The sequence below is a fragment of the Pagrus pagrus genome (genome assembly GCF_965226575.1).
Source record: "Pagrus pagrus genome assembly, chromosome: 10".
Classification (NCBI taxonomy): Eukaryota; Metazoa; Chordata; class Actinopteri; order Spariformes; family Sparidae; genus Pagrus; species Pagrus pagrus.
Window position 1 is genome coordinate 11,715,127 of NC_140194.1, and position 26,460 is coordinate 11,741,586.

Here is a 26,460-nt window from a genome sequence, read left to right on the forward strand (position 1 = left end):
TGACGCACATCAGTTTTTAATATAAAAAGGTCAGGCATAGGAAAAGCAAAAATCAAACTTGACATCCATAGAATAAACGTGTTTATTCATAAATGAAAGCAAACTATAGATCCAGCCAGGGAAAAAATTTGATTTCTTTTTTTATATAAAAATCATACAAATTAGTATCTGTGTTACAAATGATAAATAATACTTCATAAACATTGTTTTAATTGACAAATCGTGTAAACAACATGTAGACATCAAATGATGTTTTGGTCATCAGTGTTTGCTTTTTTTTTTTTTGTCACAACTTACAAGGTGATTAAAAGGTAACTGTACACACTGTGAGACTGGTGTTTTTTTCCCAAGCACACAGCCTCATCTAATCCAGCATCATATCATCATATCATAAATTACTGAGGTGTCCAGTAATAAGCTGTGGAGCTGCATCACATCTAGGCAGTTTTTTTTTGTCAGTTAGGAGTGAAAAACGATATCGACACAGTGAACCATCACACTCATTTTTGAAGTGATTTAGAATTAGGAAAAGTCAGAAGTGTTGTTTTACATTTAGTATGCTCAGTGCAAAGAAACTCGCACTGCCCTCTGTTTCAAAGAGATTGAAAATGATCTATATGTCACATTAAGCAGTGCACTGTTGTCCAAATGTCTGAAACTGACATCTACACTATACAGTGAAGACCAAAAGGAAATATACAAAATACTAGCATCAAATACTCTGTACATTTTTATAGATCCCTTATGGTTTCAACACATAAAATAAAAAATGTTTTAATTAAACCAACAAAAAACATTTAATTTCAGTTTTAATTCCTCTACTATCAGTTTGATTGTACTGTTTTTAAGGACGTCTATCCTTGGTGGTCCCATATAACACATCAATTATTCAATCATCACTTTAAAAAAGGTATTGCTTAAAAAAAAAACTGTAAATAAACAGAATTCCCTTTTGGGTTATTTTGGTACATTTTTACAAAATGAATAAACAGTGTGCATATACATTAATGACTACTCCCTTCTTGACTCACAATAATATCATGTTTTGTAAATGTTTTTGATGTAAGCATCTACTTTAGTGTATTCAGGCATATGAGCAGTGCCCCGCTGGGTGTACAGGGTGCAAATAAGGATGAACTTCTTCGCTTGTTAACTGCATGTAATGGAAATATTAGACAGTACAGTAAGTCCTGCAGCCGTCAAATAAAAAGTCACTTAAGCGTGGGCTGCCGGGTCACAGCGTTACGCAAATGAGGACGAATGGTCAGAGCTCATCTTGCCAAAGTGCTTTGTAAAAACATGAATGTCCAAAAGCAATTACTTATTATACACACACTCAACAACAGTCTTAACAAGGTCACCAGGACCACTTAGGAATTTCGACGATGTGATCATATACTTACTTTTACACACTTAGTCACAGCTTCAACAGAAACAGAGTCATAAAATAGACTGTATAATAACTGTACAAACGTTTTACTATAGTTATACTGAAAATACATTGGACTTTTTAAATATTTACAAACACAAGGCCTGTCACTCCGTGCCTCTCAGCTCTAACAGTATACAAGAAACTCATGGCAGTTGCTTTACATTAAGTGTCATTTTCTCGTTGTGCTTAAAAGAGCTCGGTGCTCCAGTCAGGTGAGCTGGTCCTGAGTCTGAGGAGCAGTCCAAAACAAACAAACAAACAAACAAAATAAAACAGCAGCAGTGACTGTGGCTGAAGGAAAAACATGGTGGGATAGAGGACCAGATGTAGTTCACAGACTGGGCTCCCCAAAAGTTTTCCTGCACTCCATGACCCCTGCTCCGGGGGGCCGGTCACAGTTGTGTGTCAGTTTAACCTGGTTGGGGGTGAGGCGATCATATGCCAACTTGTACTCCCGGTCAAAAGCATCTGCAAGAGAGAAAACGTAATGTGTCACATCCAGCACATCTGCTTCATACGAAAGGTGTTGTATGTAGCATGCATTGGATAAATCAAGAGAACAACAGATCCAGCATCTGTATAAAGACGACCACCGAACAGCCATGCAAGTGGCTGTGTGAGGCTGCACTTAGGCACAGTAGTGAGTTACATGCTAACGCAGATTATTTTCCTTTATTTAAAACATTTTTAAAAAATGTTCATGAAAATCCTCATTTGTCCAACCAACAGTCCAAAACCTGAACAATATTCATTTGCAATAATAAATGAAACAACAAAGACACAAAGAAAAAGCAGCTTCTTAAATTATATTCGATTCCTCAATGACAAAAATACTTGGCGATTCATTTATTTTGGTCAACTAATCATTAATGAATCATTGCAGTCAATCATTGCAATTAGTACTAAACACAAATTACAGGGGAGGTCGATGGGAACGTTATTTGTTTTGCAGGTATTTATTCTTAAATCGAGACAAAAAAAAAATGTTGGCCTTATGATGGCGCTAAATGAAAAATCAGTGGATCACAAACGTGATCACAATTCACCCTGAGTGGAACATAAATGTCTCGACCAAATCATGTGCAAATCCATCTGGTAAATATAGAAATACTTCACAGGTTAAGTAAACTTTGTCCTGCTGGTGGCGCTAAAAGAAAGTTCAGATGATCACCAAAGTCCATAGGATTCATCCTCTGGGCATCATGGATATGTCTATCACATTTTATTACAATCTATGCAATTGTTGTTGAGATATTTCAGTCTGAACCAAAGCTTGCACGTCTAAAAACAGGACATCATCCATTTGAACTTACTGATATTAATGTTGTTCTTGCCCAAAGCCACCAGAGCGAGGAACAATAAATCTCTGTACAGGCTCCTATTTGAGAAAAGAAGAAGAAGAAGAAAACAATTAGACTTTTCATTCATATCATTCTTTACTCGGTCCTTCACAGTAACATCTTTATCTCCTCACCTCTGCCTTCTAAAGCCCAGCTCTGGCCCCAGCAGCTGGATGATCTGGCTCATGGGCTGATAGACATCACTCTTCTTAATGCTCCTCACAAAACCCTGCAGTAGCTCCACTGTGAAGAGCTGGCCTTCCTCACACAGCCCCGAGCGAACCAGGGAGTTTGCACCTGCAGAGAACAGGAGATAAAAGTCACCCCGATCAAAGGCTCATTCATCTCCATTGCTCAGAATCAACTCTGAAAGTACCGCACTGATAAGGAAGGCATAACTAATAGGAGTCCTGAACTGAATTATGCATGATTTTTCTAGTTACTTCATATGCATTATTTAATTTACATGTAAATATTTGACCTTGGTTAAACTTGCAGAATAATTTTATGAAGGTAATTTATACCTTACATCTCAGTCTATTAAAGTAATTCAGTAACTTACAGTGTGTGTTCCACAGGACGTAGCAGGGTTGAACTTTGTCTTGGTGCAACTTCAGGTTGTCCCACATAATCCTCACAAGCACCTGCTTACTGTCCTCAGATGAAACGCTCTGAGGAGTCTGCAGGAGGTAGAGCGAGGAGAAGATTAATGCCTTACTCTGTATGTGACAGCCCTCATGAGAAGAATTTTGATGTTGTTATATCTATAAAGTATTTAGTTTTCATTTGTTAAAAAAAGAGATGTTCCCGTGAAAATTGTTATTATCTTTGTGCTGCTTTTATGCATTGTTCTGTTTTGACATTGTCTTCTTTTTTTAAGTACCACTAGGAGTCACCAAAGTCAGGGACATTTTGGGAAATATTCTTATTTGCTTTCTTGCTGAGAGTTAGATGAGGAGATCAATACCACCCTCTTAGCCCGGCTAAAAAATAATCTGGCTCATAATAACCCCATCATACCACAATACGTCTTTTTTACACTTTATTTTTTGTACAAATAAAAAAACTATTAAATAATCTGCTACCACTTTCTCTCTGTTTCCAGACTTTATGCTAAGCTAGCTGATGGTGATAGCTTCTGACATTTTGGGATTTTTCTTGCTATGATGTTAGATTAGTTGAACTATTCACCAAAAACAGAGGTGATATAATGACAGCTTTATGGTTAAAGGGTCAGACTACAACAACTGAATGTGGGTGAGCTTGATAACCACCTGCATGTTTACCTGGTCTCCATGGCTACAGTGCTGGGAGGCCAGGATAAGAGCCGGCAGGTTGCTCGGCAGCTCCAGTCTTCTGAAGTACCACACCAGGTTCCAGAAGACGATGGGGTGTTGGTCGACAACACTCGGGGAGGAGAGGGCCTGGTCCCCCTCGTTCACCAGCAGGCTCTCCAGCTCCTTCCACAGAACCAGAGGGCTCAGGTAGGGCACCGTCACCGGAGCTGAGGAGGAGGCCGGGGCGCTCCTGCTGCTCTCCTGCTTCTGCGGGGAGGCTGCAGATGACTGAGCTGCAAAGTCTGCAGCAGACATTTTGGCCTCGGGATTGAGTGACGCCGACGTGTCCTCCTCTGTAACAGGATTACTTTCCTTAGCGGACCTGAGGGGGTGACACAGAGTGGATCTGTTTAAAGAGGCCACAGGGATAAAGCTTTGTCTGAGTGTGTGTGTGTGTGTGTGGAAAGAGTGCCAGGCAGCCAGCAAGACACTATAAAAATAGACAAGCTAACATGAGAGATCAAAGACATTAAACCTCATATTTTTACTGAATTCAGCGTGAAATGATCAAAGTAGTTTGTGTACTTTATGTGAGTATATACTGTAGTGTGTGCATACTGTGTAGAAGGAGCATGTACCTGCTCTGTGGTCTCAGGTCTTTGATTTCCACGTTGAGGAAAGGCAAGAAGGCCGTGCCGCAGAATGGACAAGTGCTGTTGAGGTTGGAGTCGTTTGCTGTCCATCCAGCCATGATCTCCTCATCGTACACCAGACAGTCACAGGTCTTACAGAGCGAACAGCTGGACATCAGCACCTGTAACAAAAAGGAGCAGGACATGGAGGAATTGTGGACAAAGTGCAACACTCGATCGTGATACTCAGTCATTTTCTATGTGAGAAACTCACCTCTATGGTGTAATTGGGAGTGGGTTGGAAGCGGCTGGTGTCGGGGGAGGAATCTGGCGTGTGCGGAGTTTTGGAGGGAAGTGCCAAGCCACCTGGATACGATGGAAGATTATACAATTAGACACGCAAGTAAAAGCCAAGAATTATCCGCTATCTGAGCTCTAATTAAATAAAGCACGATCAAAGTGCAACTTTAGCAAATCTATGATTCACACTGGTGTGTCTGGGAGTGTGCATGTGAGTGTGCATTCACGTGTGCATGTTCACGTGTCCATGTATAGCACTGGGCCTCTGGCTGTGTCCAGAGAAGCCTACACACTGCATCAGCCCTCATGCCTGCTGGCCTAGTTTCACAGAGAACAACACCGACTCTCTCCATTACCGAGTCCTACTCTTACTCTAAATTTAGATAGTCAAGAAGCGCTGTGCTGGGAACCAATACAATGCTCCAGTTCAAACAGCGATTTAACGAGCATGGCTGCAAGTCATGACTTTTTCACACCAGAGATGCTTTCATGGAGACTGCAAACCACTTTAAATAAATGTGGATTTATGCTGTTCATTGCAAGCAAACATTTCAAGATTTCACGTGTGGAGATAAAAAACAAAACTAGCAGATTTATTTTAACAATAGTGTTTATGCAGACTGATCAAATGACGGTCAACAAACCAGAGAAGGAGTTGTGTCTGAACACTCTGTTGGGGGTGCTGGGGCTGCCCAGGTTGGTATGCCCCACAACTGGGCTCCTCCTGAGTCTAGTCACGTTGCCATGCTGCGGGGAGGTAAAGCCATCTGGGTCCAGGCAGGAGTCATTATCGAGCAGCGAGGAGCAGTCTGCCTCCCCGGAGGTCAGTGAGGATACACTAATCCTGTCACAGTTTGCATCCTGCAGGCGAGGAAGACGAAAACACTCATTGTGGAGGAAGATTGATTGGGAATATCAGTAAGGTGAAAATGCTGCACTACCAACCTGTGTTAACGAAGTCTGAGAGGACAGACGAGAGTAGAAGCGGCTTGCCTTCTCGGCCACACCCTTCCCAGCCGATATGACGCTGCTCTTGAAGATGTCCAGAGTTGGAGTGAACAGCGAGTCCATGGAGAACGACGAGGTGGAGGGAGTAGGTGATGAGGGTGACACCAAGGAGGAAGGCCTCTCCCTGTCTTTGTTACAGACACCCAGAGGCAGAGACGGTGACGACCTCAGCCTCTCCTTGGGTTTGACAGGCAGCGGGAGGTGTGTGTTGGAGCGGGGCAGGGCAGAGGGTCGTGGGGAGGTGTGAGGAGACGAAGCAGAGCGGAACAAAGGGCTAGAGGGGTTCTGCAGGTCCATACTGGGTGCGCGGCTGCTCAGAGGGCTGCTGGCGTTATTCATGTACATCTCGATCTCTTCGGCGAGGTCGCGGCGGGCCGTGGACGTGCTGCTGTTCTCCTGATCACACTCTTGTACCGTATCTGTCGTCAGCAGCGACAGGGGATCAAACCCTGTCTCTATACCTGTTCTCCTCACAGTCCCAGTACTGCAGCTGACACTTCTCTCCACCTGAGGTTTCGGTTGATCAGTCTCTGTCTCCTCTTCTTCTACCCCGTGCAGTCTGTCAGTGGCTAGCTGATGCTGCTTTGTCGAGCCGAGGTGAGGGACGGCGAGCCTCAGACTTCCTTGCCCGCCAGACAAGTCCAGAGATTTTGGCCTCTCTGTCTTTGGAAGGACACCACAAAGAATGTGTTCGCTGGATGGACTGGAGACAAGCCTGTCACCTGTGATAAAAACACATGTTGCAATAAATTAATCCCCTATACTATAGGACTGAGAGTTGTGGCTTTTATACACAATCATAATGCTGTCTTGATTTTTTTTAATGAATAAAACTTACCTGCACTGACATCTGATGATTTGCAGCTTCTAGCAGGAGGAGAGATTCTGTTGATTGGAGCCTCGATTTCAGGTGCTGGAGATTTAAATGATGCCAGATTGTTAAAAGATAAATCTCTGTGCATTTGGCCACTTTATCAAAATCTCTAAGTGTATTGCGAATCACATATTTTGCAAAGGATTCATTTTATTACATCAATAAATACTTAGAGATCGCTGTTTCTGCCAGCAGAAAACGATTGCGTTAGGGTGGAGAACAGGAAAACTGGCAGCCAAGTCGTTCCTTAAGGGACAGCTGTTAATCTTGAAATGTGTCCGTCTTGTATTACACCCCCCCCCAAAAAAATAAAGTAGACAATTAAGCCTCTGATGAAACATCACACTAATTAGTGAGGAGTATTGATCAGGAAAGCTGGCGCAGAGATTGCATCAGACACAGCCTGTTGTTATTTGCAACAAAATTCAAGAGTAATCCTGTCATTCAAACAGTCACCTGGTTGCATAACAGGTTCATCCATCAACAGAATCTGTTTCTCAAAAACATCTAAATATAACAGCAAATGGACGGGCGGAGGATACATTACACCCACACTGTGATATGATAGCCCAGCTTTTAAAGCGAGAGGGTTCACTTTGCTTCCAGTAAGCGGTGATTTACTCCTGCAGCGATGGTAACCAAGTGTCAGAGATCAGAGATAGAGGCCGATCTATAACTCACTCGACTGCCTCGGTGCTTTGTCCTCCACCGGTGTCGCGCTGTCACTCTCTCTGCTGCACATCCTCTCCTCCTCTTTGGACAATGAATCGTAGCCTTGATCCGACTGTCCACCTGAATGAGATAAGAAAGCTTCAACTCTTCTGAAAAACAGTGAGACATTTTGCTTTATTTCCACCCTGCTCGGTTTCCCATTTCAGAAAGAGCTGAGTAAATCAGAAGCCAGCTATTAAATCTCTGTGGATGCTTTGTAACAGACAACTGATCTGAGAGTTTCTCTTCAACAGAGCGTGGTGACATTCCCTACAGCTTACAGCGCACAACACTCCCAGAATAGAAAAGCAGGAGCAGCAGGAGAGGAGCAGATCCTTTGAAAACTTGCATCATATTCACAAGGTCAAACTGCAGGGAAATGTACAAACCTCCTCTGCTGTGATTCATTTTATTCTCATAGAATTTCTGCTTTATTGAACTGTTTCTCACTGAGGGTGGAGAAAGATCAGACGGAGCCAGACTCCAAACCGTAGATTGTTAGCGTGAGAGCTGCAGCCTGCTGATAGACCACTGCACACCCTGCTGTCTCTACACTGCATTTGTCAGGATGTAAGTGTTGTTGTCAAAATGCGGTTTACATGTTTTGCCATGAGCAATCACTTTTAAATGTAATATAATTTGCTTTTTAATCGATTTAAAATGGGATAATATATTATTTATGTAGTGTTGGGTGAACTCTTTTAAGGGTACAGACCAAATCACACAGGGATTAGCAAGTCTCTGAGAAAGAGAGAGCAAGACTTTGTCATCCCCACAACTTACACTGATTCAGAACAACGGTGAGCCCAAAGCGTTCACACTTACACTTTCAAAAACTGGACACTGACAACACTTGCTTTATATATATTCAATGCACAAAGCAAAGCCGGCCAGGGCAACACGTCCAAGTGCCCCTGCAACATTAAAATGACTTTTTGTTCAGCTTTGTTTTTTTAATAATTGAATGACATGTAGTGAAAGGCCACAGCCTGTGCACCCGGGGAGCACGCTCTACCATCTGAGCCACCAGCACGCCCCTACATTTTATGTTTTTACTGAGGGAACGAAAAAAGTTACCATTGGGTACCACAGCCAAATTTCAGGTATCATTACAAATGTGAATGGTACCCAACCCTATGTATATTTATGCATTCATTTATTCTTTTTAGATGAGCTGCTGTATTATTTGTCACTTTCTGGACTCAAGAGTTACATGGCTACATGGTTTGAAAGCATTTCTTTTTCTGGAGACTGACATTTCGTTCCGTGGGTGTCAGGTGATTGACAGAAAGCAGAATGTGCAGAGTGCAATGATGTCAAAACAATTTATTCAGCACAGTGACATTTAAAGCAGAGAAATAAAAAAAAAAAGAAGGATTATGAATCATGTGGTTTGGACACTTTTCAGATGATAAATTAAATCACATTAAGAATTAGATTTTTCCAAGAGAGAAGCTGAGGCACGAGGAGCAGCAGTGACACAATTAAAAGATGAAATTGTTCGAAGAAGAAAGAAGCAGAGCTGTGGCTTCCTACCTGTACTGAATCCATCATCACTGGAGTCCATTTTAGTGAAGTCAGTGTCGATGGAGGTGCGCTCAGCGGAGTCATTAGCGCTGTCCAAACTGCCATGGCTGACTGTGTCAAGATCGCTGCCGTCTGAAGGGAGATAACAGAGAGGGGAATAGTGAAAAACAAATGACAGAGAACCAACAGGATCATAAGATTAGAGCCTGGCCGGCCGGTCTAAGAGGTCTGTATAAACACTCAATGATTAGTGCTTTAATCAGTATCATCCACTGTAAAGATAATAGGAATAGGAATGCTTTGAATCCCAAGTATCTGTCATCATGACTGCATAACTTAACATAAAAGGATGACCGAGTACAAAAAGAACATCAAAGTTTCCCTTTTCTGTTAAATTTTAAACTCGAGAGCAAAATAAGGTTGAATTAATCATTAAATTGCAAATTTTCATTAAACAAATTGTAAATAATTATTTCCTGAAAAGGATCTTGCTTCTGAACATGATCACCTTTTTCCATTACTCTTGGACTTTTGCACATATTTCTGTTTTCATTAGAGACCCTCACACAACACATATCATTATGGAAATGGGAGCCTCACCGGGCTGTTGTGGGAATTAGGGACTAATATCAAGAGTAACCTGTGTGCAGCAACTGCTGGGGAGGAAAACCTCTTCACTCTGTTTAATTAGTGTCATTAAAGAAATGCGGGTTGGGAACAATATGTGCTGGAGTTGGGATAAACCTTGTTAGGACACCAGGAGAGAAGCCTTGAAGAAACGACTGCTCCCACAGGATCACACTCATTTACATTTTTGATTCATTCAGAACTACAGGAAGTAAGAAAACTCCTCTACATTCGGTCATTAATTTACTGAATTTAATTACTGCTGAACCTAATGCAATCTCAACCTAAGACCTGATTAGTCTGGGCCACAAAACAATGATTACTGGGGTCTTTTAGTTTGTATGCAATCAGTGTGGGAGTGCATGATAAACAAATAAATGGAAATAATAAATCTAACTTTTTGCACATTTCTTAAAACTAATGTCATATTTAACTTGGTTTGTGCAGAGAAACTTTTAAGGATTTACTGTCTTGACCAGATACTAGTTTGAAAAAATATCAGTGTGGCAATCAGCCAAACTTAACGTAGGAATACCCGAAATCAGATATCAATAAAAACTGAGTTAAGAAAGTTTTCTTACCTGACAGCTGGGGATCTCTGTGCAGAGTCTGCTGTTTTCTCCCCGCCCGCTTAAACTGGAGCACACCGAGGACTACGTTCCTCAGCTTTCCCCACAAAAAGTAGCCTCCTCTGGTAGTGGAGGGCCACGTGCTCTCCAACACCGCCTACAGCAACAGACATGAACAGTACGTGTGGTTATACATTTTTTAGACTTAGAGAACCTCTCCACACATGCAGTAGCCTCAGGAATACAAAGAAATTATCTAATGTGTGTAATTACCACATTCAGATATTTGATCAAAAACCCAGAATATATGAATATGCAAATATTTTCCATTTCACAAGATTTTGCTTGACACAAGATGTCTCCTACTTCAACGTAAAGTCCATGCTCAGTGTATGTGCACTGAAGGCTTCAAGTGTATGAATCATATTTATGTATGCTGAATATTGGACCAGGATTGGCTTCCAAGCCATGTGTGAATCATGATCGGAGCCCCGGCCTCTTAATGTCATATTTTCAGTAATTAATGCAAAAACAGCGTCAACACATTTCTGACTGGAGGGAGACTTTAAACTAAACTGCTTAATTTTTGTGCAGTATATACAAATAGCACACACCTTGTTGTAGTACCCGTAGGTGATGGCATTCGGTTGAACTCCAGCTTTCTTCATCTCAAACAACACCCTGACAGCCAGGACTGGCTGGCTGTACTGGCCACACAGCTGCAGCAACACACGATAACACACCTTGGAGAAAAAACATCAGCATTTAAAAATTAAGAATGCACACTGTATCTCATTTTAGCAAAATCGACACTACTGGTTGTCTTGTACTTTTCCCACCTCGTCTGGAGCCTGCAACTTCTTGTCCTGCATCTTCCTCAGCACATCGTAAGCCGTACGCAGCGCCCGCACCTTTGAGTGGCAGGTGCCGACAAACCCTGGCAGGCAGATGAACCACAGGCCATAGCAGTGCCGCAGCAGACACTTGGACCACATCTGAGGCATAGATGAATAGGTTTTGGCCATCCTTTGAGCTGATTTGATCTCCTGAGATAAAAAAGACCACATGTAGAGATGATTCATCGTCCTAGCAACCACATTTGCATTTTACATTCATATTTACGTCCTTATTCATCATTATGTTGAATGAGTGCAGCAGTAAAATGAGCTTAAATTCTTAAATTGCAAATATAAAAAGAAACAGATAGGCACCAAATCTCACAACAATAATAATTATATGGTTTCACAAGAGAAAGAGTACAAAAACATGTAGAAATCAGCAAAGTTATGTTTTTTTTAGAGTAGTAAATCATTATTTAGCTCTACGACTTGGTAAGATATAATATTTACTAGTCTATTTTCAAGAAAACCTCACTACTCGTACGACTGACCTGTTTGGAGCGCCTAAAGATGGCCGTGGGGCTTGCTGGGCTGCTGTGGCGTGAGGCCATGCCTGCTGATGGAGGGCTTGGTCCCTCCAGCGGCTCCAGAAGCTCAGCATTGAGAACAGGGAACCCGGAGTAGCTGCAGGAAGACATACACTCACTTTGATACCCTGACACCAACTGAAATAGACACGTAAACACTGGCAAGCCAAGTGACATGCACGATTGTTTGGCTCCGACACCCTGGAAGCTGGAGCACAGAATCCAAAAGAGTTATGTCCTGCTTCAAGATAATCACAAAGACCTACAGCAGTGGCATACTGTTTAACAATAGAGCAATTTGTGCTAAGTGTCTCCTTCTGGACTGCATTGTGTCAATGAGACGTGCTCTTTTAGAGTAAAAGAGAGAAACAGTCTGTCTTGTATCTGTCGTTCAGAGATTGATCTGCACTGCAGTACCTATAGCACAGAGGATGCTCTTCTCCCTCTGGCAGTGGCGGCAGCTCTGGAGGGTTGACGTAGACCGTGTGCTCACTGCGGTGGGATTCATCCAGTTCGATCAGTCTGGTTTCCTCGGGCCTTTCACTGTCAATCTGGGTTTCAAGAGAGACACACATTCATCATTGATCTTCCCTCTGTTCTTCATCTTTCCTTTTAGCTCAACACACATTCATCATTGATCTTCCCTCTGTTCTTCATCTTTCCTTTTAGCTCAACACAAATCCATAGGCGCTAATGCTGCTTGGAGGCTCATGGTTGTCTGGTACTGTACGAGCCCTGAGATCAGATACGAGGGTCACGGCGGACAGATGCCGCTAATGAGTCGTTCTACATCAGAAATATGGCTCGTGTCGCCATTTATCTAAAGGGTGCTGCCAAGGCACAGGCTTGATCCTATGAATCCTCCAAGACTAAATGAATCCCGGCTGCAGTGACCTGGACAAAATTGATGCCATGTTGCTCTAGGGACATGAAACCATTAAACTGTACAGCATTGGCAGCAGTCCTTGAACTAAACTGCCACATTTCCCTCAGCTCAGTCTGATCTGTTGTATGGAGGAGAGTATATAGTACAAAGCTCCTCTGCCTTCCTACAACAGCAGCACCCTTTGGTGTTGCACAGCCCACATTTTCTTTTATAAAGAGAAAAACCAGGACTGAATAGCTGTCTGAGAGATCATTAAAAGCCTACAATGCTGATGTGCAGTCACTTGGCTTATCTGAATTGATTAACAGCTTATCTCAGACATGAGCTTCACAAAAAATGTTTAATATTACGGCTGAAGAGCTCCTCAGCGCTTCTGCATTACAGGCTTTGTTCCAGTCAGTCGAGTGAATGATTCAGTCGACTGACGCTAACTGACCTATTTGCCCCCGCTTCGGTTTTGCTCAGTGTCTCTAAACTAGTTGCCCTTCCTCTTACACCCGAGAGGCCTTTCTCAATCACGCATTTGTTGTCAGCTTCAGCAGCAAAGTGAATCAATGCTTCCACTTCTCAATAATAACCACAATGACCACTCATAGAGGAGCATGCAGGATGTAAATGTGGCTTCCGGATTGCACAAGTGTGCAAGCAAAGGGAGTTTTTTTGGAGGGGGGGGAGGATGTTTTGTCTTTTTTTGTGCTTGTTACAAAACATGTGTAGGCAGGTTGCGTTAATAAAAGCTGTAAACTCCCCAAATGATTGACGCTCTGACAGACAATGATGGGAATCGCGTCAAAACTTTTTGACAATTAAAGGAGCACTACGAAGATTTGGCGAGAAATTAAAACTCAGAATTTTAATATTTACAATATCAATGAGGTAATAATACCAGCTCAGAAATATTAATTTTCTCCATAACTGAATGAACAAGTTGTTCTCAGAGGAAAATAAGGTCCCCAGACCACTGTTTGAAGCTAGAAAGGTGGCAGGGTCCGCCAAATATAAACAAAATAAAACAGTATGATATTGTGTTGTCCTTTTAGATCCGTTTATTTAATCTATTAAAGCATTTAAAAAAATCAGTCAATGAAGATTTTTCTTTCCTCAGTATAATTTCTTCCTTTAAACTACATAGTGTCTGTCATTCTTCTATATTATATTGCAGAGAGGCCTTTGGAGTTAGGATAGTGCACAGTCATCTCAACGAATGGCAGGCACAAATAATTAATCTCACTGTCTCTCAGAGTCTCCTCGTCACCTCAGAGTCTCGAGCAGTTCTGCAGAGTCTCCCCGTGCGGCTCATTCTAATGGCACCTGGTTCAATAATGCAAATTGCTGACAAAGACTGACAGCTAATGCACATCCTCGCGCTCGAGACCTTGCGTGCACAAGGGAGCTCAACTCCCTTTGTTCGTCACTTTGATTTAGTCAGCTCACACATACAAACAAAACACCCTGAGGTCAGTCAGGCTCGAGGAACGTCAGAAAACACTTTGATTGGTTCATACCCTGTGCGAAAAAGGGGAAGTTCTGGTAGCTTACCTTGCCTCCAGTGGTGAATAGCTACCAGACAGGGGCCATGATGACGAGCAGAGCAGCAGAAAAAAGAAAGGGCAGAAAATCAGCGAAGAAGAAGAGCACTTTTAAAATAACTGAAAGAACAGGGGACATTAGCGCTAAGAAAAGCGTTGTGCTGATGTTAAGAGGCTCAAGAGAGATGTTGAGGTGTTAATTACCCTTTGTTTACTTCTATTAGTTCCCGTTATTTGCTTATTAGCTCCTTCAAATAAAACCAAGACCTTAATAAGACGTCTTAATTGAGAGGACAGCATGTGATTAATCTTCCTCTAAATGCCTCAGCTTTACTCTTCTTGTGCAAACGGGCGGAGACTAGACTCAGTGTTGTTATCGCAGAAGGACGATGCAGCTCTTATGATGGATTGTCTCTGACACAGGAAATCTATAATAAAGATTAGCTGCAAACCTCACCTTATCAACACACTCATCGAAGAAAGCCAGACTGGCGTCTTTATCGCTGACAAACGAGCACTCCTCGATGAAGCGGCTGAACATTTGAGTCTTGGTCATGAGGGAGTAAAACCTCTGATGGGAGCGATCGCGGCTTTTCAGGAAGCCTGTGAAATAAAATACATTATGTAATGATAAACAGGACATGCGGGCATTAATAGCAGATTATAGAACTCAATATACACTTATTCAAGCCGTTTTAGAACATTTATGGGGTCAACATGCAGACTTCACCGACATTTAGAGGAAATGAATACTGTGGTTTGATAAGTTGTTCTCCACTGCTCCGATTACATAACAGCACGCAGATGTGCAGGGGACATTGTGCTATTAATCATGGTGGTTTCTCTAACTTGTCATCCAAGCCTAATTTCCACCGAGGCTTAAGCTAAATCACCAGAGTCATTACAGCCATGATTTAGGCCAAACTTTGATGCAGCAGCACTCAAGATTTTAACCCCCTGACCTACTGCAGCACTGAAACATACAGACGTGGCAACAATGAGACTGACGTGTACCTTGGTGGTCGAAGAGGGAGCTGGCGTCGGTGGTCTTCTCAGAGGGAGCTTGGGTGATGGGCAGCAGGTAGGAGCGGTAGCCTCGTAAGATGGCCGCCATGAAGCGCAGGAAGGCCTCCTGGATCTCCAGCTCCAGAGTGTGGAGGCTCTTCCCACCGTTGAGCTCGCTGTCAGTTACCGTGTGCTCCATCTGCACATCTTCACGGTTCAGCTGACCACCTGAGAGCACACATGGTAGATTAGCATGTAGAATAAGCATATAAACAACTTGGCAACGAAGAATTGCTTATTAAAAACTCACACACAACTGGAGGAAGAATGAGAAATCCAACCAACATTTTTACATATACCTTCTACACTTTATTAGTTTCGATTGTAAAACTATGCAGGTCGTACTTTGTGCTTGTTTTTGCTGATTCTGATTGTCACTGGACAATTTGTCGATTTTGTTTATGTATTTAAAACTGAGTGTTATGCTGGCCATACATTACATACATTTTTATTTTGTACTCTATGCTGCAAAATCAATTGCCCCTCGGGGACAATAAAGTTGACACTTTGAAAACCACTGGTTTAGAGTTTTCACATACCGATCTTGGTAATGAGCACTGGACCCAAAGTGTAGCCAAGGATAATGAGCTGTCAATGCATGTATTCAGTCATAAAACAAAGGATTATGGACCATAATGGACAACTGACAATGCCATATGGACACCACTAGCATTGTTTAACTGTTTTTTTTAATCAGGCAATTCATTTCTGTGTAAATTGTATGTTAAGGTGGCGTTGGCCAGAAGTAGATATTAAATATTATAAAAATGTGTGTGATACCAGGCAACATTAAAGGTAAATCTAATTCTGTCACAGTCAAGTTGCTTCTCTCTGGGCTGGGATTTATTTGGAATCGATGTTTAACCGCCACAAAGAAAGAAATCCATGCTAGAAGGACAGATATTTTTCTACTGCCTCATGCGTTCAAGCTGTTATTTGACTAAAAGAGAAAAAGCAGTTCTGGGAATCACAGTAAATGAGTGTAAATGTGGATGAGGCAGGTTGAGCAGGGGTGGGTACACCATAAAGACTAAATTACACTTCATCCACAACATCTCCTGGGATGCACTAAATAGGCTATTGTACATTGGTTTTATATAACAGCGCAAGCATCTAATGAGTTTTCCTGTAAAATGGACTGTTCAGGCTGACTCAACAGACTCAAGTAGACAACTAAATTATTCATAAATAACCACACATAAAATGATACAACAGACCGGACTCACCCTCAGTGAGCTGCTGATGGAGTTTGTTCAAGGTATTCAGAAGATGTTTGCAGGCTCTCCTGGGCAAGATTTTCCACGTCAAAGCCTTCTTGTCGTCCTTTCTGAAAGCGCACCATATGGTTTTCATTACACGGGAGGACAGTCGTGAAACATTGCAAATAGATAGCGATGGATTCACTGACATCAGCGCTGACAATTTAATCTCTCCGCAAAATAGCTTTTGAATTGATGTGGAAGACCAGCGTTACCCAAATGTGCTTTTTTGTACAGTCAGAATATTTCACATTCCAGCTCCTATCGAGGCTCCTAAGAGGCTCTCTTGACAGATAAACGATAAACTTGCGAAGAACTTGCATCATTGGACCTATAAAAGCCTAAACCATAAGAAGATGATTTTTGGCTGGATGTCGTACAGTTGAAGGCGGCCATCTATCACGGAGCGGTTGTGGTTAGAGGTCACTTACTGGGAGATTGTGTTGGTGTCCAAATCCACGCAGCTAATGTCAGCTGGGGGCACGTAAAGGTCAAAGTACCGGGAGTCCACGCCAACGATGAAAGGGCACGGTGCACTGAGCACGTCGGCCAAGGCCAGCGGACACAGGGGGATGTAGGGGCACGGCCAGTGGAACGGGAAGATCATCTGAAAGGGAGGATGCAATTTCATACGCACATTTCTTGAAAGAACGCTTCTCAGAGGTAAAACATATATAAAACCAGAGGGTCTTCTCTGATGTGATTACGGGCAGCTCCGCCTCTTAGCTCACCCTCCATTGTACCTTTAATCACACTAAAGACCACACTCTTTAGTGTCATTGTCAGGGAAAGTGGAAAGAAAAGGAGGAAAGACTCACAGACACAAGGGCCTCTGTAACACTGGTGAGCACAGCCGGACGCAGGGAATGAACCAGGATCTTGTGCTCTGTGACAGCCAGCACCAGCAGAGTGGCTGCGTTCTTTGGGCCCAGATTCAGTAATAATGTAGAGAGGCTTCCACCACTGCAAGACAAATAAATCAAATAGTTCCAGATCACAGCAGCAAATAGAGTATGTCGCATAATTAAGGATTTTACTAATGCTTCCCTACCTGAGAGGCAGTGGAGAGGACACAGGCTGGCTCAGCATCAGGCTGTCATGTGGAGACAGCTGTGGAAGACACACAGGAGCAACGGTGGGAGGATTTAGCTCAGTGTGTTGAAAGATATTCACGTCAATTCAAATAAAGCGAGCATACAAAACTGAAGTCGTGACTGCACTCGTCAAAATTTCACATTTCAAGCTCACCTGCACGAGGATGCGCGGTCTCTGAGTGGAGGGGAATGGCACAGTTTGCATGAAGTGAGAGATGTGCCTGTGAGTGAAAAAACATAACCACTCAGAAAAGTCGTAAGAGCACCAAAAACCTGTCTGCAAGACTAAAAATACACATGAGTCTTTGAAGAGCGACAGAGCGACTTCAACAAAGTGAATGAAGCTGTTAAACTAACTTTTCAATAGGCAGGGCATGTGGTCCAGAGATGGAGTATCGGTAGAGGAAAGTGAGAAAGCTCCTGAAGGACTGGAAGAAGGGCCAGTGGGAGAGCAGACAGATGCTCTTGTTGCTGTAAACATTCCTGGTCCCGTCGGGTCCGAGATCAGAGCTTGGCAGGCCGAGCTGTGAGCGCTGACGCTCCGACAGGTTCTCCTCTGAGTAAGGCTCATAGAACTGAATGGCTGCTCCATACACCTGCATCACAATAGGACGGTGATGATCAGCATAAATTCATCTAATGCACGTACGAGTACGCACACACACACAAAAACTTGTTAACATCCTGACGCAAACTTTACAAAGACACAAACAAGCACAGGCACAGTAGTCAGAGGTACTTTGAAAGAAGTTATTCAGGTGAGATGTTGTCGCAGCTCTGCTGGAGAATTATCATCATAATAAATCAGCTAAATAATGCTCAGTGCTTTGAAGTTGTTCCACCCAAATAAATAAACAAATCATTCCAGGCATGAAGTGCCTGGAGACGAGTCTGCAAACCAGAGGTTGCAGGGGAAGGAGGAGTGAGTACTGAGGCGTTTAAAACTTATGCACCAGCCCAAGTGGTGCATGACCTATCCATTATTCAAAAGAGCTGAGAAAATCTTTTATGCTGCATTGCTTTCAAAGACCAACAACGTTTTAGTATTCCAAACGCAGCCTTTAGACCATTTTTGATTCCCGTCAGAGCTTAGAAGTTGATTAAGGTTGTCTGGTATTCTTAGAAATACTACTGCAGTTCATCAACAAACCAATCCATAAGGGACACTAACGCTCAGAGAGAGAGGGGGGAGATAAAGATGGAGAGGCTGGCTAAAATGGAGCAATCAATGGAGAATTTGTGTCTAAAGAGCCAGAAAACTGATGCTGACTTTGGGGGAACTGCGTAATTAATGATGACGTAAATGACACTTAGCAGGACTCTGACAGGAATGCTGGTTTCCTTGGCAAAATGAGTATGCATGTTTGTAGGTTTCTGTGGGTTTTTCATGAGCGCAAAAAGAGGAACACATAAATTCCACTTAACAAGAAGATTATAAAAAAGGAACATGGTTGTGGGTAATTGCTAATGTATGTAGGCGCTTTTTGCTTTTTTTAACCTTTTCTCCAGAGGCTCCCGTCAGTACAAATGTGGAAAACACAGGCAGGGAGTGTTTGGTGTGTGCTGGCCAGCACTCGATCGTAGCCCCCATGGGCAGGCAGAACATAGGCACTGACTCAGGCAGTGGGAAGGACTCGTAGTCCTCCTCAGGGTACCTGCACAGCAGACCTGGACGCAAATACACACCACAACGTCAAACACAGTCGTCATAACGCCATTAAGTTAATTTACAGGCAGGAATAAAACTGACATTTCCACAATCAGATTACTTGAGAAATCTGATTAGATTTAGCTCATGAGACACATTCTGCTACTTTACCTGCTTTGTATGCGATTGTGTTCGCTTTAGCCAGAGACTTCTTGTAACAAAGGTACACCGAAGATCCCCACTGGAATACGGGAAAAGAAATCACAGATCAATTACAACCTGCATTTTCAGGTCGCAAGGACACTTCAGAGATCAAACTCATCTCAGAGCTTTGTCTCACCATGCTGCTGTTGAGGTTCTTGTCCACCTTGCAGAAGGTGTGAGGGGGCGTCTCGCCCTTGCCAGGGATGATGATGCACACATCAGTAACAGCCAGTGACGTGTGGGGCTGGCTCTTGGGAGCGCGGCGGTAGGTGATGTAGATGCGTTGGGACGAGGAGCTGCTGATGTTGGCAGGGCGACCTGAGGGCGTGGTCTGGACGATGTGACATCCAGGCTTCAGCTTTTCTTTCCACTCATACAGAATCCTGAAATACGAGGCAGTGCGAGACTTCTTATATGATCCCGGAGTTAAAAATTATTACTGGAGAGCTTTGATAATATATTCATTGAGGAGATGTCAAGGCAGAGGATGTGTTTAAGAGCAGATTATAGTGACCCAAGGCAGAGAAGTGATTAGTGGTGCTGGGTGAGTAAAGGGTCAGAGACTGAGGATTACTGCTTACCCAAGATCTGTCAGTGGAGGCTTATCTCTACCTCGCTTGAAGCACAAGAAGATCTGCGGGCCCCGGAGGCTGGCTCCATTGAGCTCCGCGGAGAGGCCTGAGGGGGTGCTTTCCACACAGGTGAAGCCTGGGGGTACCTCCTCACCCAGGGAGCGGATCACAACAGCTACATCGGTAATGGGGGCTTTGGGTTTCACAGACTTGGGACCGGCGTCATCAAAGTGGAGCTCCTCCTCCAGGGGCTTGGACGAGTCGGTGAGGCCAGCAACCACAAAGTAGTCGGCTACACGAGGCCCTTTATCCTCCATCATTTCCCATTCCCACACTGTGGGCTGAAAAGTAGAGAAGGGGAGAGAGGGGGAGGGTTTCCATTATGCATTTTAATCATATTGCTGTATGTAACCCAGCTTAAAAAAAGAGAGGAAAATAGGCCTCCTTCATCAGGAAATAACCAGGCTGAGCAGACTTTAAAATCACTCTCTGAGCACCCTGTATTAATTGTCTTGCTGCTCCAACTGTTGCATTAAACCATGCGGCATGTCAAAAAGAAATTACCTACATTACAAATGCATACCATACTGAACAAACAACAGAATATAAGGAGAACATCTGGAAGCATTTTGCACGCATTCCTGTCTGCAAAAACACCATATTTCAACAAGAAATATGGGAGGGCTTACGACCGATGACCTTGCTATATGCCATGACCGATTATGTAAGATAAAACGCATGCCTTTGTAGGAAAAAAGATGGAAATGTGCGGAAAGGAAAAGTACCAGAACAATAAGTGAGCACTGGGATAGAGAGGGCGCGGTGTAGCGCAGCAAAAAGCTTTTTGTGAGCTTTTAGCGAGGTGATATTCTGCGCTCAACAATGTCGAGAAATAGAAAGGAATAGAGGGAGCGCCTGTGAGTCAGCTTGTTATAGCTTTATCACAAAGCATGGAGCCCTGGAAACCCTCACAGCGCTGGGCCAGTTTATTGTGCTCGAGCTGAAGAGCCTGCTTTATCTCTCTCTGCAGTTCCTCCACACTCACTAGCAAACTGATAAACAGCCGCCCATTATTTCTCCCACTGGGATATGAAGGAGTTAGCATAAAGATATCTCCCTCCTGTGCGTTGGATGTGTCACTGGTAGGAACCATGGCACACAAGAGGCTGTGACCATATCTCGCCCACTTAGGACTTTGGCTTTAAAGCTAATGGGTCCGTGTGTGCCGTTGCCCCGCGTGGCCGAGCGAGGGGACATAAAGCTAAGCACTGCTTACAGGCTTAGGGCGTGAAACTGACCGCTAACATGAGAACATGGAAAAAGAGGGAGATAATCTATAGCAGCAAGCAAACTGCAGCATTACCACAGTCATGCTGAGGGACGAGAATGATTCAGCCAGACAGTTAGAGAACACCTCGATCCAGTTATTCAGCTAATTTTCGATCCAAAACTCAGTCAGATATATTTCCTGTTTCATGAACCTGTTTGCTCTGCACATCAGGTAGAGAGATGTTTATCATTATGACTCATCATCACAAGGACAATCCTTGTCTCGCAGTGTTTTAGCCGAAATCTGTTTATGACTATTTATGTCCGATGCTCCCTGATTAGCTGAGGGCTGTTTTGATGGCGGATGTTTATGCTCTGCAGTGTTAAGCCTTGTGGGTATACCCGATGACTCAACGTGCCAGACATCAAAAAGTTTTCCGGTTTATTTATATCTCCTTCAATACTGGGTTTTTACTAAATGACAAAAATATACATATACTGTACATTACAGAAGCACTTGTGAAACTTGTTTTTCTTTGTTCATCCAGATTTTTGAGGTGTACAATTGATTTCTTAAAAACAAGATGTCCATATTCTGGCTCTTATATGTCACATTGTCACAAGTAATGCATATTTAAAGTTGTTGCTCACAGGATAAGTTCTCTCAAAAATTAAAATTCAGCCTAACCCTCACGCCGAAGGAGTCAGGTGATGTTTCATAGTCCACAAAACATTTCTGGAGCGTCACAGCAAAACAGCATTGCAGCGTAGATGGGGACTTGATTGACCTCGACGTGCGGTCAAGCTATTTTATGTTTATGTTTTCTGATGATTTTTTACAATTCAAAGCAAGTCCACATCTGCTTCAGTTGTTTAGGAAAATGCTTCAATGCAGTTTTGCTGTAAAGCTCCAGAAATGTTTCGTGGACTACGAAACTTCAACCGACTTTTCATCGAAACGGGGATGAGTAGATAATGAAATCTAATTTTTGGGTGAACTTGTCCTTTAACTAGTCCCAATTCCATGTAGAAGGTGGAACTTCTGTATTTATACAATTTCTCAACTGATTTGGCTGTAAAGGAAGACATAAAATCTTCTTTTTTCCTCATTAGATGGATTAAATTATTCGATTTTTTTGGTCTTTTTCAAGCAGATAATGTCTGCAAACATCTCAGACTGCTGAAACGAATTCCCTGTATGTAGAATTCAGTGGTCAAGTGTCATTTTGAGGTAGTATCCTCCTGACATAGTTTGTTAGAGGGTTCACAAACTTCCCATCGTCCCTGTAAAAGCCTCCACCAGGCTGTTCTTGATCAACATACTATTAAACACAGCAGTTTGGCTAAAGAGGCGTACATAAAAGAGACATATTTCCATTATATTGCCTGTTTTCAATCTGACTTAAAAGCAAAAGAAAGTTAAAAGCCCCTGACACCTCTTCTTCTGCCAATCTGCAGAGTACCTGCTCTCAGCGGTACAGAATGTTGCTAAATATACAGCTGATGGCACGGCAGATGTGTCGTGTAATACTCGGAAGGTTCGGGATTAAATATAGATGTAATCTCCAGCTCCAACTACCACTACATCCACTGCTGCGTCTATTCCTCCCTCTCAACAGGAAGCAGAGGCCTAAAATTATATCTAATCCTCACCATAGCAACAACATTAAAACTGAAGACTGAACTGGAGACTGAACATTTCTCGCTCTGATGCTGAAACGAGCCGGAACATTGTTCTTGTTAAATACAAGTCGGCTAATGGGCTGTGTCACTATCAAAGATCTATTCTGTGAAAGTCAGCCAAAGAATGACGTCTTTACAATTTAGTATTCAGAGATACACTATACCCTGAATATGAAAAATCAACCGCTACAACTGTAGTTTTAATAGTTTATCTCATGAGTTCTTACAGACTCATCACACCTCTCAGTGAGTTTTTCCCTTTTGTTCAGCAATGTTTTACTTTGTTTTCCATTAGTGTCTTGTGCTGTTTTACTACATTAGAAAGGTTTCTACCTTTATAGAACTGATAGCTTTATCATTTAATGGGTTAGCTGTCAACTATCAAATTAATTGCCAACTCTTCTGATAATTGACAAATCGGTTTAAGTAATATTTTGACAAATAAATGTGAATATTTTCTGGTTTCTTTACTCCTCTATGACAGCAAACTGAATATCTTTGGGTTGTGGTCAATGTAAGACATATGAGGACGTCATCTTGCACATTAATTAACATTTTTCACCATTTTCTGACATTTTATGGACCAAACACGAATCTTTTAATCAAGACGAAAATGACCAGATTAAGCAACAATGAAAATAATCATTAGTAGCAGCAGTATATACTGGCGAAGATGTGTCTTGTGCTCTGTTTTTCCTTTGTTTGTACACAGTATTGCATCTCTTAGATCGCTTACTCCATCAAATATAGAACGGCGTCTGTTCAAAAATTCTTAGAGATCTGCTTCAGTGACAAAAGCCGGTAAATAAACCTGACTTGACTTGAAATTTCATTTTCCACATGCCACCTTCTCACTATATGACTTTTGAAGGCAACCCTCTGCTCGCTCAAAACTGGAAGTGAGTGACTCACTCCAGAAAACTGCAATCTTTTCATTCACCACAGCTTTTCTTCATAAAAGCAGCACAAAAAAGGACACAGCGGATTTCCTCTTCTTGACTTCCCTATTCGCGTTCACTATTGTTTTTGTGAGTCACCTCTAACCGTCAGCTTTGCAGAGATGACAAATTATCAGTGATTTCTTCACCACTAATGTTCCCAAGATTTTAATTTCACACTCAAGGAACCGCAAACTTCTTTTTTCCCCCCACACGGTCTGAGAACATCACAGGTCAAACTCTGCATCTGCTATAGCCCCAGTGCGTCATTTAAAACACTGCAACATGTCTTTTATTTAAAGATATTGACGTCTTGTTTTTCACTTCAAGCCAATTTTCTTGGTATCTAGACAAAACTAAACTCTAACTCTTCACTAAAATCTAAAATAAAATCAGATTAATGAAAACATGTGGGTTAAAAGTTAAAACAGGGACTTTTTATTTGAAATAATATTGGTTATTCATATCTCACGCCTTTTGATATTTCATGCAAGCGACACTCACGCAGGATTTTCAACCGTAAACCTTTAAAAAAAATAATTGACCCACTCTCTCTGATGTGAAATAAAAGCTTTTTGTGCTTTGAGCATCACAGTGCTGCCGTAATGACGGCCCCAGAGACAGTGGCAGGAGCTGCTGGACAGACAGTCCCAGGCTGTGCAGGGATTAGAGAGGGCTGTATTAACAGCAGGAGGGGCAGCCAGGATGGGCAGCCTGATCTGGGGAGGGAACCACCACAACATTTCACTCAGCATCTGTTCCCTCTTAGCTGCGAAGACAACCCTCACCCTCACCAGCCATTTGCATTCCTTATGTTTGACAGGGGTGGGGTGGGGGGGGACCCTGGCTGTCTGATGAGGAAACCACACACACCCAAAAGATAAATAGAGCAGAAAGATGAAGGACAAAACACCCTGAGGTGGGGCGGCAAAACAGAAAGAAATAGGAATGAACAAAGCATTGCATCTTGTGCTCTGGCAATATCTGGTGTACCACAAAAGCCAGAAAAATGGTTTAGCAAAGCACATCTGACCAGAGCGACCACAGTGCTTCAGAGGGGTTTTCTCTTATGCCCACATCACAAGGAGCCATCTTATGGAGCATCTACACTGGGTGCAATGAAATAAACCTCCATATGACCTCAATGTAACCAATGGGCGCTCTGTCAATATTACACACAGGATGCCCCCTATAAAGCAGTATATTATTCTTGCAATGCACGACAATAAAACAAGCTATTTATCGTGTCGGTTAATTATCCTGATGAAACATTCAAAGACAAATTCAAAGGATCTGGTTTGTAACGCCAACAGCCACCATCACAAATAATACCAAGGTCTTAAAATAATGGGGGAAAAAACTAAATAAACATGAGCAACACCTCAATTAAAGAGACTGGGTGTGCGAGCGTCATGTGTATTTATTCTCAATAAAAGAAGATTGTACTCACATCTCAGAATCACGACGATATGAAGATGATCTGCCGAATATGAAGCAGCGTCGAAGTAGAAAACCCCAGATGTGTTTGGACGAGAGTGATTATTTCTCCGTCTATATTTTTTTTTTCACTCTCTGTGCGTCTAAATTTGTTTTCATGAAAAAATAATAATTCACAATGGGGCTGGGTGAACCCGAACAGACCGTGTAGTCCCGAGCAGCGCTTTATCCAGACCTGCGCGGCTCACGTGACTGATTACAAACCCCGCTGACGTCACTGATGACACTGCTGGCAGCTGTGACAGACAACAAACGTCTGTAGCTGTGAGGACACCTTTGAGTTTACATGAACGCATCTGACATAAACCACACACACACAAGAGGAAACCGACAAAAGTCAGACAGTGTGTAACGATGTTACAGTAAACTTCCAGCTTTCACTCTTGATTTACTGTAAATGTCCGTGGTCACACAAAGGGAAGACACCAGCAGTGACATCCTGATAAAAACAAACATCATCCACATTTTCATATTCAATTCATTCAACTACCTGTTGAACTATATTTTTTCTTTGAGCACAAACGTGTAAAACCTCACAGCAGGTCTGCTAGAATATTCATTTGCGAAAAAATATGATCAATTATTGTTTTGTCAATAAGTTTGTCAGTAAATAGTGTAAAAATGCCTGCTGTAATTTAAAGTAAGTCAAAGTATCTCATATTAAATATGCATAAACATAACAATAATTTTCTGTCAATAAATGTTCATGTAAATGTAAATTATACATATATTTACATGTGCATATGTTGTGTATTACGAGTCGACTGATTATTGGATCAGATTTTTAGCATTTTTCTGATTATCAGAATCAGTGTCTTTTTATTTTGTTCTCACAAAATTATTTGAACATGTGCTTCTGTAACTAGTAACTCAAGATATGACATAAATGAATGCAATAAATAAAGTGAAATGTACAATTTTTGCCTCCAAAATGTAGGTGAGTGGAAGTATAAAGTGGCAGAGAATGAAAAAATGTTCTTAGTTACCTTCTATAATTGGCCAAAGGTTGGAAGTGTCTTGCTTTGTCTGACCAAAGTCCAAAGATGTTCAGTTTATATCACATACTCACTTATGACAAAGACAAATATCAAAT

General features: G+C 42.3%; 1 protein-coding gene across 1 annotated transcript; it reads right to left on the reverse strand.

Annotated features, from left to right (window-relative positions):
• Positions 1-64: 64 nt before the first annotated feature.
• dennd4a (DENN/MADD domain containing 4A) lies at positions 65-25,536 on the reverse strand. Its single transcript, XM_084364992.1, has 31 exons — positions 25,321-25,536; positions 19,990-20,321; positions 19,545-19,791; positions 19,376-19,445; positions 19,055-19,224; positions 17,914-18,152; positions 17,711-17,777; positions 17,514-17,572; positions 17,281-17,425; positions 16,894-17,069; positions 16,430-16,530; positions 15,153-15,371; positions 14,596-14,741; positions 14,149-14,169; positions 12,141-12,274; positions 11,688-11,820; positions 11,137-11,343; positions 10,912-11,040; positions 10,310-10,454; positions 9,111-9,233; positions 7,545-7,655; positions 6,828-6,902; positions 5,927-6,711; positions 5,626-5,842; positions 4,956-5,047; positions 4,688-4,863; positions 4,059-4,431; positions 3,335-3,452; positions 2,907-3,069; positions 2,746-2,810; positions 65-1,900 (listed from the first exon to the last, which is right to left on the reverse strand). The coding sequence occupies exons 2-31, from the start codon at positions 20,298-20,300 to the stop codon at positions 1,764-1,766; spliced, it is 5,154 nt and encodes a 1,717-aa protein (XP_084221118.1). The 5' UTR covers positions 20,301-20,321; positions 25,321-25,536; the 3' UTR covers positions 65-1,763.
• Between the last annotated feature and the right edge of the window lie 924 nt (positions 25,537-26,460).

Excerpts from the sequence above, each read along its gene's own strand:
- dennd4a (XM_084364992.1), bottom strand. The coding sequence starts at position 20,300 with ATGATGGAGGATAAAGGGCCTCGTGTAGCCGACTACTTTGTGGTTGCT. Across the intron at positions 19,792-19,989 it reads CCTCCACTGACAGATCTTGG|GATTCTGTATGAGTGGAAAG; the intron begins GTAAGCAGTAAT and ends CTCGTATTTCAG. Across the intron at positions 16,531-16,893 it reads GACACCAACACAATCTCCCA|AAAGGACGACAAGAAGGCTT; the intron begins GTAAGTGACCTC and ends GTGCGCTTTCAG.